The 19989-nt window shown below is 43.9% G+C and overlaps 1 protein-coding gene across 3 annotated transcripts in view; it reads left to right on the forward strand.

The window, feature by feature from the left end:
- The window catches only part of TAF4B (TATA-box binding protein associated factor 4b), a 70872-nt gene extending 58778 nt beyond the window's left edge, over window positions 1-12094 (forward strand). Inside the window, exons 15-17 of one of the 3 annotated variants that reach the window (XM_066992881.1) lie at window positions 2282-2363; window positions 3127-3187; window positions 6522-10346. In XM_066992881.1, the coding sequence (XP_066848982.1) occupies window positions 2282-2363; window positions 3127-3187; window positions 6522-6549 (171 nt within the window). In that variant the 3' untranslated portion in view covers window positions 6550-10346. Of the gene's footprint in view, window positions 1-2281; window positions 10353-10391 lie in introns of those variants that run through there. The other 2 variants (XM_066992880.1, XM_066992882.1) reach the window with 2 other exon arrangements.
- The last annotated feature ends 7895 nt before the right edge of the window (window positions 12095-19989 follow it).

Raw genomic sequence — 19989 nt, forward strand, 5'->3', positions numbered from 1 at the left:
CACCAGAAATAAATAAGTATGTAGTGCTAGACCATTCAGTTCCTGCAGTGTGTCAGATCTCCTTTTCTGGCTCATCCAGCACTTCAAAAATGCCTTGAAGGTGCTTTTAACAGATTTTTGGTCTGAACACATCTCTTAGTGTTGTGCTGGAGATTAACTGTTTCCAGGACCTGGATAGCTTACGAGGCTGCGGAAGTTCTTTATAAGGGGTCTGACAGCCTGTTTCTGTTGGAGATCATTACCTTGTCTGGAGATGGGAGAAATGCCTTGCCAGCTGCGATGCAAGTCTTGTTGCCAGTTTTGCCATTCTTTCTCAGGAAGCCTCAACACCATGTGAATGAATGGCTGCTTGGTGTGTGACCCAGGCACAACGAGCAGAAGCCTTGGGAAGTAGCTTATGTGGTGGAAATGGTGGTGAAGTTTCCCTGTCTGATAAAACTCAAGGCTTCCTTCCCCCCTCCCTGTGTCCTAGGAAGCTTATATATATGTGAATGAAAGTACTCTAGCATTTTTGCATGGTGGAGTCCATAAAGACCTTTAATAAAGCTCAGCTAATGCGCGTAACATAACGGGGACAGTAGTGGCACCTGTCCTTTACACTTCCCCTCAGCCTGGGTTGTGACAAGAAACCTCTCTGAGGAGAGAAGGTAGACTTGTTTCCTTGATTTTTGTTCTGACATGGATACAGGCACAACTCCTTGAATGCTCACTGTTTACAGCAAGTGAAGTGAAGGAATCAGTATCTAAACAAGCTACAGAAAGCAGCATGCCAGGCTTTTCGGTAGCTGCTCTTCACTTTGATGTTTTTAATGCATTTTCACATGAAGCTGAAAGTATAGGGTTTTTTGTAATACCCCTGGAAAAATTAAAAAAAAAAAAAAAAAAAGTTCAGCATGAGAACAGTTTTCCTCATCCTTTTCTCTTCTTCCCATAAGCATCTATCGAGTAACTATTCCTGTTCTTCGTAGTGGTTTTCTGTAATTATGCCGGATTTGTTTCTGAATATTTAACAAGGCAGCCTGTTAGGTGTTTTTCAGTTATTTCTCATCATCTGCAATGTGTCTACCTTGGCACAAGTCTGTAAAGCTTTTAATAAAGTGAAATGTGTAAGTGTTGATATTGTAAGGTGGCAATCCATTATTTGCATTTTAAAAGAGCATGTTTTTAGACCATGTGTCTAAAACTGACCATAAACCTTGATAGCATTTCATTGTCGTAAATTTACCTGCTGTGTTATAAGACGCTTCTCTCATGGGTTGCCTTACTAGACTGAGTTGTAAGGGCAGTAGGTGAAAGTAATTCTGCTAGTGAAGCTACTTTTGAAACTATTTCTGTTTCTCGCGTGTAGTTTTGCATTCTGGTGCCTAGTGCTTAGGCTTCATGCTACGAGAAAGCAATTCACTGGTTCTCTGTGGACCTCTTTTTTTTTTTTTGAAATCATGCAGGATAGCAAACTTGTGAAGGCTGTTTAGACTTAAGCATTTAAGTGTCCCAATATATCTCAACAAGATTTATAAAAGGCTTAAGACTTCTCATGTAGGATAAAAAATGGTTTAGACAAACACTATATTTCAAGAAGCAGAACATTTGTAATACATTCATGATAACATGGCAAAACATTCTGAGCAGTAAACAACATTCCATTCTTCAGAGATGAAAGGAGGTCTTTGAAACTGAAAGCAAGTACAATATGGCCTTAGGCTGATACACATTTGGGCATCTTTAAAACCATCTTTTTGGGCAACCTGTCTGAGAATAATTTAAACAGGCAGGATGTACTTTCTCATTTCAAATTGCAAATACAGACAGCTTTACTCACAACTAATCTTAAATGTCAGAACTTCCTGACTGTGCAATGTCAAAGAGTAAATCTGTGCATAATACTCCTGTGACCATTTTTTAAAGCCTAATATCTTGGCAGACAGGTGTGATGGAAGGAATTATTCCTGAATATGAAGGATTCTTTGATAGTATTGAATGAAATCACTAATGTTAACCGTATTAGTTTTTTTTTAATTTAAGACTTCAACTTGTCTTAGCTGATGTTCTTTGTACAGTGTTTGTGTCTCTTAAGTCTGTGTTAGAGCAAAGTTGTGTGTTCAGCTTTTATCTTTACAGCCTACTGTAATAATTAAAGGAAAGGAGTTGTTTCAAGCTATTATTGATGTAAACTGGAAGCCCTAAGGTATTTGGGGAGACAGGGAAGAAGTAATCAGTTACACTATGTATTGAAAAAGTGAAATGCTGAAAGCAAATGTATTACGTATATGCTTTTGTCCAGTACCAAAAGGTAATGGGTGCTGGAAGAGTGCAGCTCAACAGAGCGGGTCAGAATGGATCTGATACCTTCTCTTGCATTAACAGTAAGTGTGAACGGTGGAAAAACAGCATTTGGTTAGCATACGCTTTCCTTTCTCCACAAACGATTGTTTGGAATGGTTCTCCCCACCTTGGGTATCTGTTCCCTCCACACTCAACCACTTGGGTTTGCACCTCTGCTGGAAAGTCTTTTTCCTGACATACTTGAATATTCAATTCCTACACAGTCACCCCACTTTCTGCTCTTAAATTATGGTTTCTTTACTTAGTCTCTTAAGAAGACCTGTTACAAATTATTTTAATCTGGGAACTAAAACGTGGTATAGCAGAAACATGTGCTTTACAACTAAAACCCTGCTTTACCAGCTGCCACATCGTTTTGTAGAGTGGCAGATGACAAATGAAGAAAGAGGCTCCTGCCTAGAGGACTTTGTCAACTATTTTGGGCCTAAAAGCATTATGAAAAGGGTAAAATGTGTCCTGCCATTGTTATTGCCTGTGTATTGCTACGCTTGAAACAGCAGTAGAGGCAAATCCATGACAATCATGGAATGGAAAAAATAAGGCTTGCTCTAAGCCTAGAAAGCAAGCAAGCAAACAAACGACATAGTATAATGGGAATTCCCATGCCTTTCTTATTTGAAACACTAGTTGGGGTAGTTTTGCATGTTGTCTTTATTTTGCCTGTTGACTTTATTGCAACTTAACATTTGAATGGCATTGTTCAGAAAGAATAATTTCAGTAAACCGTGGTAAGAAAATCCATGTATTGTGAAAATGTGCTAATTGGTGCTACTTGTATTCCAGAGGTGGTAATATCTTCATCTCTCTCATTCTGGTCCCTCTGGACACTTTTGGATACAAATGAGTAAGAGTCTTTTAGATTTGATTCATTTGTGTTTTTGGGTTTGTGTATTTGTTACCCACCTCGTTATCTCCCCCATTTTGGGTGCATGTGGGGAATACTAATGAATGAAAGGGTGGGAAGACTTCAAACATAACTCATCTTGAAGAAAAGGGAGAATACTTCTTGTAAAAACAATCAGAAAAAGAAAATTTGAAGCCACAGATTTGTTTTTCTGATTCTGTGTTCTGTTTCATCATTCTTTATTGGTTGGTACAATGCCCTATAATGCTTCCAATATTGAGAAATATTTGAGGATTATTTTTGATTTAAGTTTCTCTGCTTTTCTGATGACAAAGCCATTTTCAGAATGTCTTTGTCTAGTTCTCACTACAACTGGAGTCTTAGAAGTTTGAAAACCCATGCAAATGATTTACAGCTTTTTTTTTTTCTTGTGAAGAAACAGGCTGCAGTTCTGAGTATAAACTTTCTTTTTCAACTGAAGGTATTCTGTTTCCCATCTTGTCTTTCTTCTTGAACAGAGAGAAGTGTTTTTGTGTTATCACTCAGTAGGGACAAACAAGGTCTACCTACATTTTCAAAAGTTAGGAGACTGAATGTTACTCCTGTGGTCAGCACCTAAAGGTTGTGGTTGGACCAGTCTTCCTCATTATATGGGAAAACTTACTTGGATGCCTGCATGTCAGTCTGACTTTCTGGGGCACTGCTTTTTCTCATGCTTCCTTGCTCAACGATAACACACTAAACAATCGGAAGTGATGAAGTCTTATCATACCCCAAAGTGCCCTTGATGTTGTATCCTTCGCTTACCTTCTCCCAGGTTGCTCACGTTGACAGACTCACAGGTAAATCTTTTGTCTCTTCTTACTTTTCCTTTGCCATTGGATCATGCAAGGTTTTCTTCCAGATATTGTGGGCGGCTGTTCAGTCTGCAGCCCAGATTGGCTACTCTCTCAATAAGTGTAGGTCTTGCCATAACATAGGCTGTCATCAGTATAATTTTACAAATAATCTGTTAGCCTTCCTCTGGGGAGTCTCAGAGGTCTCTCTGGGGTAAACATGGCTGTGCCGAGTTGCACGGTGGAAGGGATGGGAAGCCACCACTTCCTGAGCATTCAGATCCTGGTCAACAAGCATAAAATAGGGCGATGCACATCTTCCAATACAGCGGTCCACAAGTAAGTTTGTGTTTTCTTTGTGGAAAGTTTGGCAAGAAGAAACAGGAGAAATATCTTGTCTTCTATGCTGGTTATTTGCTCTACTTATAATATCCATTGTGTGTGGAGAAAGCAAGCTGGTTGCCTTCTCTTTTAGGGCTAGCTCTGTGCCATGTCTGATCATGTTAGTAGAACTTAAATTTAGCCTGCTTGTTTTACAGATTAGGATGCCAGTATGCGTGCAGATCAAACACATTCTGTATATGGTGAAGGCTTAAGCTTTTGGAAATGATCTTAAGGCTGACCCAGGAAGAACTAAGCCATCGAGCAACAAGTCCTTTTTTGCAAAATGAAGGAAAACCCTGCACCTTAGAAATGATTGGGGAAGAGAGGCATTTTGTTCACCCACTGTGTGACAATCCGGTCACTATGGGGTTTTTTTGGTGTTTGAGGGAGGGATGTGTCAAGGGAAGGGACATACGTGGCTTTACACTTCTGGAAGTGGTAGCCTTAGAAGTTACTGCCACCCTTCTGACCATAAGCTACTCTAATGAGGATACGTTAGCATAATTAATCTACTTTGCTATTGGTATAAAGGAAGTGACTCAGAATGAATTAATTAAACTTAAACTTGGCTCTGTAGTGGATGAGGATGGTTTTGCTGCCCTGTGTATATCCATGGGGTACAGAGAGGCTTCTGACTGGTGCTTGGCATTGGTACGTGATAGTCTGCTAAGGTATTTTCTTAAAAGCTACAGAAAATGAATTTAAAATCGATTGCTTTAAATTGGACCTAGGCTACTTGAATGTAAGTACGTCTTCAGAACCAGGCTACAAAATCTGTTTCTACACTTGAGGGATTTTCTTCTCTCTTTCTCTCTCGATGTGTGTCTGTCTCTCTCTGTGTCTGCCTCCCTCTCACTACTATCTTCTTCCCTAGCTCATTTTGAGACTTCAGTCTAAAGTGATACAGGAGAGTTTTTCTTTTTTTCTGCTTTGCATATGCATAACGTATGCAGACTCTTGATTTCACTTCCCAGTTCTTATTCAAGCTGTTGGACAACTGAAGAGTCTACAAGGGTGGTCGTACCTCTGGGGAAGAGGGGAGCTAAAAGCATCCTCTAATTATAAAATATGGCTTCAGCCACATACTTATGTGCTGCAAGACCGAAGTGTGCACACCCCTGTCAGCTGGAGAGTTTCAATTTCAGCTCTGAATTTCCTGGCTGCTGTCAGTCTAGGCCATACACTTGACGTGAATTCTTTCCCCTTTTAAATAGGCAAAAATATTCTCGACTGCCATTCATAAGCTTCAGAAGTACAGTTCATCGGCCCATGTCGTGCTTCCTCTGTGCTAGATATGAACTTAATTCTTCTTATGTGTGAAAGATATCTGCAATTTAAATGACTAATTGCGTTGTAGCTTTAGGCTGAACATATTGGTAATGCACAAACATTGATGACATGTGAAGGGTCAAGAGATTTATAATTTAGTTGACAATACGTTGCTTAAAATGATGTGGCAAAGAGCCAGAAAATTTCAGCTTAATAATTGTCTATTAACTAACATGACATATTTGTATAGTAGTCATTACCTCCAGGTACAGATTAAGCATCTGATGTAGCCATATGCGGTGACGTGCGTACATGAATCTTGGGCAGAACAGTGAATAAACTGACGTTGCTCTCGCAGCAATTTGTTTCAATATGTAAACCGTGCTGTTGCCTACATTTGAAAGGACGTGCAGGAATGTTGCGCTGAAGTCTGAGGAAAAACGTGTAGTCGAATGGCATTCTCTGCTGTATGGATCTGACAGCTTAGGGAGGCTTCTCTGTAGACTACAGATAACGTCATAAATATACATGTTTGTTTTCAGCTGCATGAGAAGCAGTCTGGAAATAGAGATCTACGCCTTTTTGACATCAGCTTGATCTATCCTAATGGTCTATAAGATTTTAAAAAATGCAACAACTTTTTTAAAAAACTCATATTTTTATAAACACTGATTAATGTAGCATTTTAGTATCATGGATGTGGGAGTATTTTCTCAGACTGAGGCTTGATAGAATAGGCAGCATCAGTGCACTGGCTTGTCACTAAAGCATTAACTTCTTTCACTTTTTCTCTGGCCTCAGTTATGCACTTACTTTTATAAACAAAATTTCCACAATTCTGACAGGCTTTCCTTCTTCCTCGCTGCTGGTTGAGACCCAGGAGAGTGTTCGAGCACCTCACAACGCATTGATGGCTTTTTACCTTTCTTCCCCTTCTGCGAGACAGGAAAGTGCTCTGTGTCTTAGAGCTGGGAGACTGTTGTATGGGATACACCAGCTAGCACAGACCTCAGTGTGACCACAGGTGACAGAGCTGGGGATTGAACCTGAGTATGAGTAGCTGCTCTGGCTGGCTGACTGTTTGTACCACCTTCCAACAACGTATCTACTGCAAACAGCTGTAACTTCTCAGCTTTTTGAAACGTCATTGAAAATTATCTCCTGACTGTTTCCTTCTTTTGGAGGTATTTTTATAATGCATGGCAGAGCTGCAGTGACAGTTTGCTCTCTTGGGATCTTAGCTTGGAGACTTAAAAGTATTTGTCTCACCAGAAATTAAGATGAGAGCTCTTGACTTTACTTTTAACACCTGCCTGAAGTTTGCTTCCTTAAAGTGCCCCTCTCTGATTCTTCTGTAAGAGTCTGAAATTCTGCATGCAGTTTGTGTGAAGCCACAAAACTTGAGAAGGAAACGTGTACTCTGCCAGGAACGGGTCACTGAGCCTGGGCAGGTGGGTGGGAAGGCAGGTTTCTACTGACCTCTGTGAGCATTGTTCCAGGTCCTATCTAATAGCTCTGAGCAACTTTGATATTCCTGCCAGTACTTAAGATGCAGGCTTCTGGATTGTGTGCTCCAAACACCTTGGAGACGAGGAGTTAAGGCTATGATGGTAGCTCAGGGAGAAGACTCTTGACCTGCAAGTCTTGCTACCTTTCATGACAGCTGTGGCTCTGTATCAAGTTCACTCTTGCCTTTCCAGAGATATTCAGTATTTAATTCTTCATCCAGCCACTGGAGAGAGCTCTAAAGATCTTAAAGACGTGTTTTGGGAGCAACCTCCTGACACTAGCTGCAAAACTGGTGTGGGACTACTGCAGGAGCTCCATGGTGTTTTCTGTTGCCAGAATTGGTGAGAGTAACTCATCTCTGCTAGGAATACACAAAAGGCTGTGAGGATCATGAGAGCGTATTGCTCTGACAAAGTTGCTGATCTGACTGGACTCTGAGGATAAGCAAAACACAGGACTGCAGCTATTTTTTTTGAAGCAGTTTGCTGCCCCACTGGAGGAATGTAATAGATTTGGGAGCAAGACATGGGCTGGTGTTCTAGTGCAGGTACTAAGGTGTGAAAAACAGCATGGGGGAGCTTCTGTGCAAGAGGGAGTACATGAAATGCAAAGGAGAGGACTGCCAGTGCTCCAGATAAGTCTTCTCTTTTAAGGACTGATAACACCCCAGGGCAGTTGACCTGCTGCCCAGCCAGAACTTGCTGAAGAGGCGGCTTCTGAGCATGCAGCAGCAGAGAACCCTCCCCTGAAGCACCCCTTGAGTAAGCTGAAGAGCTCAGAGCTGGACACTTCTTAAAGTCCTGGACACTGAAGCACATGTGATGGTTCATTTTGGTGTGCAGATGGCACCATAACTTCAAATGTCTTTATATTTGGTTCCTTAAATGTTTTATTACAAGCAGACAGGTATATTACCCTCTGCCATTTGTTCCAGTGATCAGAACAAAACCGTGAAAGACCAGTACTTCGATGCAGCTTTGTGTTCAGAGACATGTGCAGGAGGCTTTGTGCAGCCTATCATAAGGTGTTGGGTGAGTTTCCTGACCAGGCAAAGCCCGTTTGCAGTCCAAGTCTGGACTGGAATTTGCTTCTTTGACTTCTTTGATTTTTTTAAACCATCCAGCACCTCGAGAGAAGGACCCTTTCTTTCAGCTTGGATGTGGCGGCCATTGCTTTAGATGTGCTCAGTAAGTAGTTGAAGAGCCCTTGAAATGCTGTACTCGGCTCTGATAAGCCCATTTGCTGTATGAAATATAAAAATATGAGCTGCGTCTCAGCAAACAGAAGTCCAACGTAAGCTTTGGCCTTGGAAGTGATTTTACAGCACAACATGGCTCTGTCTCTCTGCCCTGGCGTCATGGGTAAGAATTTAAGAATAAATAAATCCATAACTCTGTCTCAAACATGGGTGGTTTGGAGCTTCTGCTCTGCTGTGACATCTTGCAGCTCTGATAGCTTCCTGGGCAGGCTCAGGGATTTGTGATGTCTGCCTCCTTTTTGTAAGGGAGGTAAGTGGATCGAGGTGGCTTTGTTTTGCATCTTTTTAAAGGTAAGACTTCTAGTCTAATGACTATTTAGAGAGAAAATACTTTCACCTCCATAAAGTTCTTTGAATTATACAGGACATTGCTGTTGGGTTACTGAAAACCCTTGGGGTTTGTTTCATTTATAACATTGCCTCAGGCCTTCTGCCGCATCCTGTTGGACTGACCTCCTTTTCAACCCGTGCTGGCAGCTGCATTGCAGAGCTATCTTTTCCCTGGGTCCTTCGGGGCTGTCATATGACAAACTTGAACTGTGACCCTTTTGTGTCTTACCAGGACAGCAGTGCCCTCTGTGTGCTGCGTGGCCAGCAGTCTTCCCCACACGCGCATTTGTTCCAAGCCATTTAACAAACTGAAAGCCTCAAATGATGGCATTTCATAGTGTTTAATAGTATCGACTGTAAAGCAAATGAAATGGTGCTGAATACCCTGCATGCTGCTAGTAAGAAATACAGCTTCCATTTCTGCAATATGCCCTGGGTTTTCCGTGGTTAGTATGTGCTCTCTGGTGAATCTTTATTTTTTTAATAAATTTCAATGCTTTCCCCCCCTAACAACAGTAGCATTCAGTGCTATAGATAGACCACCACTAGTATTTGTTTTTAATATATATTTTTTTAACCAGATTTCTCTAAGCAAAGTGGGCAAAGTCATTTTGCTGAAGTCTTGCAGAGAGTGTTAGGGTAAGAATTGATATAGTTAACGTAGCATCTGAGCAGCACCATCTCCAAGTGGTGTTGATGCTGGCAGGCATCGCCTTGCTGAAGTTACAGAGACTGAGCACTTGTATTTGTACAAATTGCATTCATTACCAAGAACCCTCCAGTAGTGATAAGAGACTGGCTGTGTAGCATAGATTGGCTCCAAGATAAGTAGCCAGTCTATTGTGCAGCTCATGGTAATCTTCCTCGTCCCCACCCCTAATAATAAATCTTGGGGCATTTTGGAATGCATGGGGGTTGCTCATTCCAACAGCCTGAATGTATAACTACCAAACATCATCTCCACACCGATTGTGCTTTCATAACCAAGTGAGGCAGCTGACTGAGATGGATAGGCTTAGACACAGCGGTCTGAACACACGGACCCGTTGACTGTGTGCATTTGTTGCTTTCTTAAAGGACATTTCACAGGCGATGGCTGGGATAAGAGTGTCTCCTGGCCATGTTTCAAGGCTAGTGCCTGTTCTCAGCAATAGTTTTCCTCAAGAAGAGGTGCAAACGTCTGGAGCCTGCGTGCTTGCAATTGGGAGGAAGAGCCTTGCACAGCCTGGGGCTCTGTGCAGTGCAGGAGCAGCGGTGGTACAACTTTCACAGTGAGCTTGTCCTTCCTCAGTGCAGGTGTTCATGGTATGACTTCAGTGAAACAGCAGTTACTTATCTTACAATAGTATAGTTCAAAAAAAAAAAGGCAAAGGATTTTTTTTAATAAGTCATTTCATTGCTTTGACTAAAGTAAACCATTAACTGGCAGGTATTTGCTTTGTCTTTTGAAGTATCTAGTGTACAAGGACATCTGGATGGCTGGTTTCTGACATGTAAAGCTGAACAGGTTACTTTTATGCAAGTAGGCAGTACAACCCAACCAGTTTGATTTAAAAACTTGTATTGACATGAAATTTTATTTTATTTTTTTCTCTCTTCCCTCCCTTTTTACTTTTAGGGTTTGAATGGCAATGGAATTGCTCCTGGATCGTCAAATTTTAGCCTTACGAAACAGCTGCTGCGTCCAAGAATAACCCGTGTCTGTCTCAGGGACTTGATATTCTGCATGGAACAGGAGAGGGAGATGAAGCATTCTCTAACCTTGTACCGTGCTCTTCTGAAGTGATTTGAATTTTACATTTCAACTTGCTGTCTACTGCCAAAGAAAACACTGAAGCATTGTTGCACTGTCTTGAAATTCCAATTTCTGGAAAATGATCCGTTGTAAGGATAACTCTTGTTTACAGATAAACATTTTTATTAAATACCTAACTTAGCACCTCTAGGGTTTTTAATAATACTTGGTTTAAACCAGTCTGTAAACCAGTGAAAACACTGAGCTGCACACACAAGCACCTGACTACCTGCTTGCATTTAACTGTCTTGCAGGCTCCGAGGGCTTGGTATGTGTACCTCGTTCATGTATGTCACTTGCTTCAGTATTCCAGAGTCTGCAACATCTGTTCTGTCTGTAGTGCCTTCTTCTAATCCAACCTTATCTAGGGAAACAAGTAACACTTTAAAGGCACTGCATAGCATGACAGCTGTGTTTATTCATGAACCAGCAGTCAGTCAACATGCTAATGTATTGCCTGTCTGACTCAGCATCTCCGTCAGTTTTCTGGGTTTAGAATTACTACTGAATGCTACTTTGTGGAGAGCAGAGTAGCAAGCAAAAGGAACAAGGGACACTTTCGCTTCCCTACATCACCTCAACTGCCCTCCTCTTTTCGCTGACAAAGTGACTGAGGGAAGGTGAACAAATTGGTCGTTCTTGTGGTTAAAGTACATCAAATGGTGTAGGCAGGGCATACTTGGATGTTTGGGAAAATGTGCAGTTACTAAACTTGAATACAGGGAGTGGAAGAGCCTAAAAAGGAAAACACATTAAACTGATCTCATGTTTTTCGTTTGTAGATATCAAAAAATAGCAATGAACTTAAGTATAGATTTAGAAAGAAATGAACCAAAACAACCTGTGCTGACTGCAAAAAAAAAAAAAGTGAAAACTTGAGATACAGTAAATATTCTGAAACTTTACAGCTGGAGAGTCTTAAGAAGAAGAGTAATATTTGGAAAGCACAGGATTCACTGCTTTAATTGAGAATATTGGTTTAGTTGTCATCTTAATGTTTATAATACCTTAATATGGTATAACGGGAACTTTTCAAGTAGAAAGTTAGTTCAGCCAGTTGCCTGGTTTTTGTTCGACGAGGAGGAGGACTCCAAATTATTAAGACTGCTAGAATAAATTCAAAAATCTGCTGGTAAAAACTGTCTTGTGGTAGAAGGGAAAGCCTCCTGGTCACCCTTCTCCCCAGCCTCCAAATATTTTGCCTCCCATGGCACAGTGCTGCATAGCATGGCTGTTTCCCAGGAGCAGTGGGAAAGGCACTGACTGTATTGAATGGCTTCCTGCTAAAACTTTTTTTTCTTTCAAGGAACAAGCTTCCTATGGTTATTTGGCATGCAACTTTAAAACTTTAAAGTGATAGATAACTCAAATGCCCTCTACCATCAGAACCACTGCAGATAGTTACCAAATTGAGTAAGTTTTGAGTCAGTTACGTTTTTTGTGTTCAAACAGTAGTGAATAATAAATCTAGCAAATAAATGCTGTAAATTATTTATATATGTATATATGGCATATATATATATATATATAAAAGAAAAGCAGTACTTTGACTAAGCTATAGTTTGCAAGATATTGATAGCATCAGGCAAAATTGTTTTTGTATAATTAAATGCTTAGCTTTACTTTTTATGTAAAGTGCAGCATTTTCCATTTTTGTGTACTGTATCTTATTGATCAGATGTTTAAAATTATTTTAAATACTGCATTAAAGCAATTATTTTATTAAAAATAAGCAATAGTTACCTTTGTCTGTTTCCTAGCATGAGATACTCGGCGTCTGAAGCTGTCATCGCTGTGACTAATGGCATGGTTCGGAGAGCAAGCCCCAGCTATCTGCACATCACAGTGATTGGCACGGTTGCCCAACTCAAAGTGTTAATGATAAACATCTGTCTTCCAAGGTTTTTAGCAGAACTAGGTGACGGAGAAAGGAATTGTTCGAAGGTGGGGGGTGGAGAGAGAGGGGGACAGGGAGTAAAAGCAACCCCTCATTTATCTGATTTCCCCCTGTCAGTCGGTACAGAGGCTGTTTTTTTTCACAGCTGAGCAGAGGCAAACACTTTGCACATGTCTGGGGAAGCAGAAACACGGGAAGCTTCTCAGACCTCAACAATGTGCAGTGGAAGCATTGTCCTAAATTGTTCTTGAAGCAACTCACAGGTAATTAAGCGCAGGCTGGAAAACAAAGATGAGCATCTGTATATGGGCCTGCCTCTTCTTTAAACCAACAAGGCACTTAAAATGAGAGATATCAGAGAAAATAATTGATTAATAGATATATGTAATAAAGTATGACGGGTAATTCAACTGTTTTTAGGGCTTGCCTGCCTGCAGTGCAGATCACGTGTTTTCATTACTGCTGTCACAGCAGGTTTGCTCTGTTTGGTAGTTCCTTTCTCCCTTCCCACCTCTAAAGAAACCTCAAAACTTCAGGCTGTGAGGAAGAGCAGGCATATTCAAAAAGCTTTTCAGCCAGTCTTTAGGCCTAATTTCAGACAGGAGCAGACAAAGCCTTTTGCAGGTTCAAAATTACTTGTCTCCTTCCCAAGCATTTAGCCTGTGCTTTATTCAAGTTCAGCTTTGCATCTGAGAAGAACCAAGCATCTTCCGAAGGGGCACTTAGGAGACACTTGAGCTTTGGCCAGCCGCACCAGGAGCGAAAGGAGGAGTGACTACGTCCCTCCTCTTTTCACAAATGCTAAAAAGCTCAGTCAAGCCCTGCCATCGTGCTCCCATGCTTCTTACTTGTTGGGAAGCTTGTGTTCAAGCTCCGGCACTTAGCAGCAGAGCCATCTATGCCACGGATGCTGCAAGGGGTCTAAAGCTTACTGCAGGCACTTCTTGCTGTCCAGATGGTCTGTTAGTCTAGTGCCTATTTCCGATGCACCGAGCTGTCCAGGGAACTATCTGTGGCATTCAAGTATTTTGCCTTCAGAGAAAACAGTGTATCTGGTGGTGTGTAGGGGAAAGCTGTTGTTGCTGGCTCTTGACTGATACCATTTTAGCAACATAGCGTTGTGCTGGATTTTGTGTGTTACATGGGAACAAAAGGGATCTTGTACTTTCTCCTCTTGCTGTTGCTTTTTTCCCTTTACTGCCATTTTTGAGTCTTAATGCTGAATCCACTTGCCAGCCCTTTGCACTGTCTTTGACTCCAGCTTTTCCTGGCCCCCCCGGGGAAGGACTAGCTGAAGTACACGAACACACCCTGCAGCCTTGTTCTAGGTTTAATGAGGAAGGTAGCAGGGGCCCGTGAGACTTGGCTAGATGATTCCTCAAAGCCACGGCACTGTCTTGGACACTTTGACACGAGTAGCTTAAGGCTACTGTTTGCATCGAGTTGTTCTAGGCCTGCTCTCTTGTAGGCACCTGCGCCCTGCCATGTGAGTGCACTTTGCTTGGGAAAAAACGCTGTCAGCTCTTCTCCAGGTCTGTCTGTTTGCTGTGCTCTTTGCTTTCCTCTTCATTTGTGATCGCCGGGATTAAGAAGGAAAGACAAAAGCAAATGAGGCTGTCCTAACGGGGCAGGCAGCCCAAGCGATTGGACTCGCTCTCGGCAACTTTCCAAATGAGGGCTGCTGGGTTTCTGAGGCCAAGTGCTGCACGCGCTCGATCTCTGCATGCGCCACACGTGATGCCTACACGTCTTCTGAGGCTGGTACCCACAGACCCATGGCTGGAGCCTGCAGCTCTGGAGATAACTGAAAATCTGCAGTGTAGGCTTTACTCTGGTGGGCACAAAATTTAGTATAAAGACTGAAGAACATACCGCACCTGACCTCTCCATTTTGCCACTTCTGGCACCGGGCTTATTGCCGCAGGTCAGGGGTTTGTCCTGCCTACACCTGGTAGGAATGCAGCAGGTCTGCAAGTCACAATGCCAGTGTTTCACTTGGTGCAGGCCCTTTGCAACATAGGCAAGTGCCCCCTTTTTTTTTTTTCTCCTTATTTTGAAGGTGTAAGGAAGAAACCCAGACTTTTCCTTCCAAGATACCTCAGTCATTGTTCCTACTGCCTTTTCTTCTTTGTTCTACTATAGGCAGGAGCTGATCACTCCTGTGCTATCTATAGCTAGCTATTCTTGCATGTTAGCTACTAACTTTGCCACCCTGTCCACTCTCAAGATGCTCTGCTTCCCAGCTCCCAAGTTGCTCCCAGGAAACCTGCTTTTGAAAGGGTTTTTGGAGAGAGGAAGGAAGGAAAGAAAAGGCCAATCTCTACTCTGTACTTTAAAGTCAATGATTGTTCTGAAGTGGAAGGAGGTGGTGGTGCAGATTAGCTCGCATCAGCCCTGAGTCTGCTCCTTTATTTGCAGTGAGCATGTCTGTAGAATCACTGGATGGTTTGGGTTGGAAGGGACCTTAAAGACCACCCAGTTCCAACCCCCTGCCATGGGCAGGGACACCTCCCACCAGACCAGGCTGCCCAAAGCCCCATCCAGCCTGGCCTTGAGCACCTCCAGGGATGGGGCATCCACAGCTTCTGTGGGCAGCCTGTGCCAGTGCCTCACCACCCTCTGAGTGAAGAATTTCTTCCTTATATCAAATCTAAATCTAACTTCTTTCAGTTTAAAACTATTATCCCTTATCCTATGCCCTTGTAAAAAGTCCCTCCCCATCTTTCCTGTAGGCCCCCTTTAAGTACAGGAAAGCTGCTATAAGGTCTCCCTGGAGCCTTCTTTTCATTCTTCTATGTTTCATGGAGGCCAAGACTTCTACCGTTAGTCCCTGCATTAGTCAAGGGTTTTCTACGGGTCCTTGCAGCAGTAGGTCCTTCTCCCCTTTCAAAGGCTGTTTTTCCCCAGTAGGTATCTTTCTTCAGAGCCACCTAAAGTTCATGCCTATGAACCCACCAGAGCTGCTCATCCTTTCTCTTCCCAGCACCGTGGGGGTGTTCTCTGCGGGTAGTGCCAATGCTAAAAAGTCACCCTCGCCTCGACAGCTTGGCGTGGGCACTCCCGCTCTGCAGGCTTTCCTTTGAAGAACTGCGGTTATCAGTAAACAATTCTCTCTAGCAGGTCACAGAGAATAGCACTCCAAAATTAATCTGGAATGAAAAATTATCTGACAGATCTTCTGTATCTGGTTTTGAGAGCTAATTCATAATTATGTGTAGTTCCCCAAGCTCGTTGAAATACTTGCAGTTACACTTTGAAGTGTTCACCGTGACCGGGTTTATTATTTACAGTTATTTGAAGGTGTTTCTTATTTATGTCCTTAGAAGCTGGAAGGAGGAGTACTTTTTTTCAAGTAATTATGTGCAAATATACACGTATTGTGTGTACAAGGACGGGTAAGTAACTTTTTAAAAGAAATACCATGCTTCTTGTAGGGACTGAGTTGTAACAGCTGCTACCAGGTCTGAAGCTCCAGCATCAAGAAGCAGGAGAGGAAGGAGATGAATTCTTGAAGAAGCTGCAAGAGGTAATACTTAAAAATCCTCTGATACCTTGGTGCAAAATTAGGCAGAGAATAAAGACTCCCTTGAAGAGCTGATCAGCTGGAGTCCTCAAGGAGGAAGGTAGGAAAAGAAGAATGACAAGAAAAAAAAAGGGCCTTTCTAGAAGAAAAAGGATGCATCAAAGTAGGTGGGTATGTGTATGCAGGCTGTGTATTTAGTGAAGCAAACTTATTGCATAATTACTACTTGGGAAGAAATCCTTAAATTGTTACTTCCTGTCCAATGCAGCTTTCACTCTCAACTTGGAGTTTCTTAAAAATGGGCGAAATCCTGTGTAATCCTCTGACTGCTGCTGTTAGGAGCAGCAAGAAAGACGATCACCAGCTTCAGCCCGGTGCTGCGCTCCAGCCGCACAGCTGGAACAGTGCCAGATGTGGGGAACGTGCTCTCTTCACAGGGCACGGTGGCCTGACGGATGCTGAAAGAGAGGCTGGAACATGCAGACGTGTGGATACGGCACGATCTATTCAACGTCTTGAAAGTGAAGAAGTTTTCCTGTACCGACGTGAAAAGAAAACACGGACGGAGGCTTACAGCCCATGTAAGCATCTGCCTGAGCATCGAGCTGACACAGTAATCAGGGCTGTGCTACCTCTTGTCAGGGCTGGGGCTGTAATTGTCTGCGCTCTGCCTTTCACCAGCCGGTTCATTATCCCTTTGCAACACGGCTGCAAGGTGGTGCAAACTCAGTCGGGCCTCGTCTCACAGAGCTCTCAGAGTCTTTGCTTCTCATCTGAAAGTTTTAGCCGCCTTTATTACAGAGGAAAAAATTTGAAAGTGACCCAAACTTCAGGCACAGAGGGCAAATATTAAAAGCGAGGTGGTTTTTGTCTTTGAAATTCCTTGCTTCTTAGAGACTGCTGGTGAGTGATGCCCTGGAGCTGGGAAGGATGGCTCCAGAAAGAGATCCCCTTGAGTGTTTAATCAGCCCTTCACAGTAGTCTGCTGTGGATGCTGAAACAGAAATCAGTGTTTCTAGTTTTTTTTCCCATGCTGTAAAGAAGAACCTGTGGGAAGGTTCTGACTGTGTCCTTACACAAAACCAGGATATCCAGTAATTAGTGAGATACCTCCAGGGCAAGCTCAGATTTTGCAACACTTCCCAAGGCAGGGAGAATGCCCAGGGCTAGGGCAGTCTTGGGAAGAGAGTGAGTCAAGAAGCCTTTTTTTTTTTTTTTTTAATGTCTCTATAGTCTTGATCAAGTCAAAACTTAAGAAAAGTTTGCAGGGATCCAACTATTCCAGACCTCGCTACACCTGGGTGAGGCTTCTTCACCTCCTGGGGTAGATGACTGTCTTTTGGGGCTTTTTCTCTGTAACAGACTGAAGTTTTGGGAATTAAAAGTTGAGTTTCTGATGATAGCCCAGCATAGCACAGCCAGCCTGGGGCCACAGGACTGCCCTGCCCCTTGGCTCGTGGATGTTGAAGAGGTCTCCTGGATGAGACAGGTTCCCTTGTGGGCATTAAGCAACCCGTAAGGGGCTTGAGCCCTGGGGGATTTGGAGATGTGGCACAAATACTCCATGGCTCTTTGAGCTAAGAGCCCTAGATGTGGCTGGCTGAGGTTAGGGTGTAGTGACCTGAATGATGCTCACATGGCCATGCAATTGCTGGAACGGATGTTCCCACCCTCGTCTTGCACAGCTTTACAGGCACTTCTTGCACTACTGCTCTTCCCAAAACCTTGTCTTCCCCTTCAACCTCCACAGCTGCTCTGGTTCTCCTCCCCATCTCTGAAATTATTTGTTTACCTTGGATGACGACCATCCTATCCCAGCTTTCTTTAGGCTCTGCACTTGGGTTTCCTTCCACTGGAGGACATCTGCACAAACAACTCTTCAGCTGCCAGTTGCCTGGGTTGCAGGACCACAGATCTCTGCGGCAGACCTCTTGTCCTCTGTGCAGACAGAAACAGTGAGCTCTTGGATACCTTCCACGTGTGTTGAAATGGTAAATCAGATTCAACAGAGCTAAACCAGGGTTCAGTTACTTCCTCTTCCCATGATCTGTGTTCATTATTAGGCAGTGTCGCTCCTGTCACACCTTCCCTCTCGAGGGCTTACAAATCTGGGATGTGACATCCGGAGGGCCTTGAGGCTGCAATGTTCTGCGCCATCACCTCGGTGTCCCCCTCCCTCCAGCCCTCCCGAGGTGTCAGGGACACAGATTCCCTTTCCCCCCGAGGAGGACAACACGGGTGGAGCAGTTTTCCTTTCCTAGACCCCTCTATGGATCAAAAGCAAGGAGGAGGAGGAAGGCTGTCTCACGTAGCTGTAGCTATTTTGAGCTGTCGAGCTGTTTTCTCTTGGATGTCTCCTTCAAGTTGTGCTTTGCTGTACTGCCAACAAAAACTTGCTATTGTTAGGCTTCTGCAGCATTGCAATGAATGCCGCAAGAAGGAAGCACTTCTCAGCAGCCCGGCACCTACATCCCTGTGTCGGGGATTTCCCTGCAGGTAGTTTTGGTAGTTCCCCCTCCCAGTGTGCCACGTTTTGGGGATCTCCTTGGCACATGGCTTGCGGTAGCAGAGTCCCTGGCCCTGCAGCAAGGCTACCTCTCGCAGCACCTCCTGGACCCATGTGGCCGGTGGGGCTCCCTTGGCTCTCCGAGTGCTCTTCTGTCCCCAGGCAGGCAGGGATGCTTCTCGCAAGGAACTGAAAACAGCCTCCACTCCCCTGGGCGTGGGGCTCTGCCTCGTACCCTGCCAGCAGCCGGCTGTCCATGGGAAGCTGAGCAGCGTGCTGTAGCGGCTTTGGATAATTAATGCTGTTTCTCTGCACTGAGTGCTACCTAGCACTTATGCCCTGATTGATATCTGCGCTGATAAAGATACGCCCTGCAACAACTGGATGAAAAAAGATATGAGAGAAGAAACATATTATAGAACGGTTTGGGTTGGAAGGGGCTCTAAAGACCTTACAGTTCTACCTCCCCTGACACCTCCCATCAGACCAGGCTGCTCAAGGCCCCATCCAGCCTGGCCTTGAACACCTCCAGGGATGGGGCATCCACAGCTTCTCTGGGCAGCCTGTGCCAGTGCCTCACCACCCTCTGAGTGAAGAATTTCTTCCTTATATCAAATCTAAATCTCCCCTCTTTTAGTTTAAGACCATTCCCCCTTGTCCTATCCCTACAATCCCTGACAGAGAGTCCCTCCCCGACTTTCCTGTAGGCCTCTTTATGTACTGGAAGGCCACTATAAGGTCTCCCTGGAGCCTTCCCTTCTCCAGGCTGAACAACCCCAGCTCTCAGCCTTAAAAAAAAAAATCAGGATTTTTTGCTACCTGACTGAACATGAGTCCCAAACTCACGTTCACCCTTCCAAAACACAGCCACCCTCCATTTGGTGACCCCCATAGGGGCCCCTAGAGCTCTCCCCTGAGCCGACCTGTGTATGTTGTGCCCCAGGCCTATGCCCAGAGGTGGGGAAGGGGCTCGGTACCCCCCACACTGCTCATGGGGACACCAGGGCCAGGCTGAGGCCCGGGGCAGCACCCTCCTGCCCCACACCTGCCTCTGCCCCAAGGCCAAGCAGGGGGAGAGGAGCTGCTGCCACCCGCCCTGCTTAGTGTATGCTGTGAAGTTGTGGGGAATTTGTGTATACGTGTGTGTGTGTGTGTGTTGTTTAGTGAGCTGCTCGCTGTGAATTTAATGGTTGAGTTTTGCTATCGGTTACAACTCCCCAACCCCCCCGAGCAGTTTATTTCATGTATACAGGAGTGAAAAAGGGAAAAGTAAGAACACCTCTGGGGAAAATAAGGGGTTGGGAAATGGCTCGAAATGTGAGCGCGAGATTGCCAAACCCACACATTCAAAAAGCATGAATCAGATCTCCAGGAATCACAAGACTGGTGGTCTGAATTTCAAATATGAAATCTGGGCAGTTTCTGAAGGGTATTTCCCTCCTTGTTTTCAATGCTCCAGGGGAAGCTCATGCCCTGGCTCTGGGAGCCAGCGCTT

The sequence above is a fragment of the Anser cygnoides genome, chromosome 2 (genome assembly GCF_040182565.1).
Source record: "Anser cygnoides isolate HZ-2024a breed goose chromosome 2, Taihu_goose_T2T_genome, whole genome shotgun sequence".
Classification (NCBI taxonomy): Eukaryota; Metazoa; Chordata; class Aves; order Anseriformes; family Anatidae; genus Anser; species Anser cygnoides.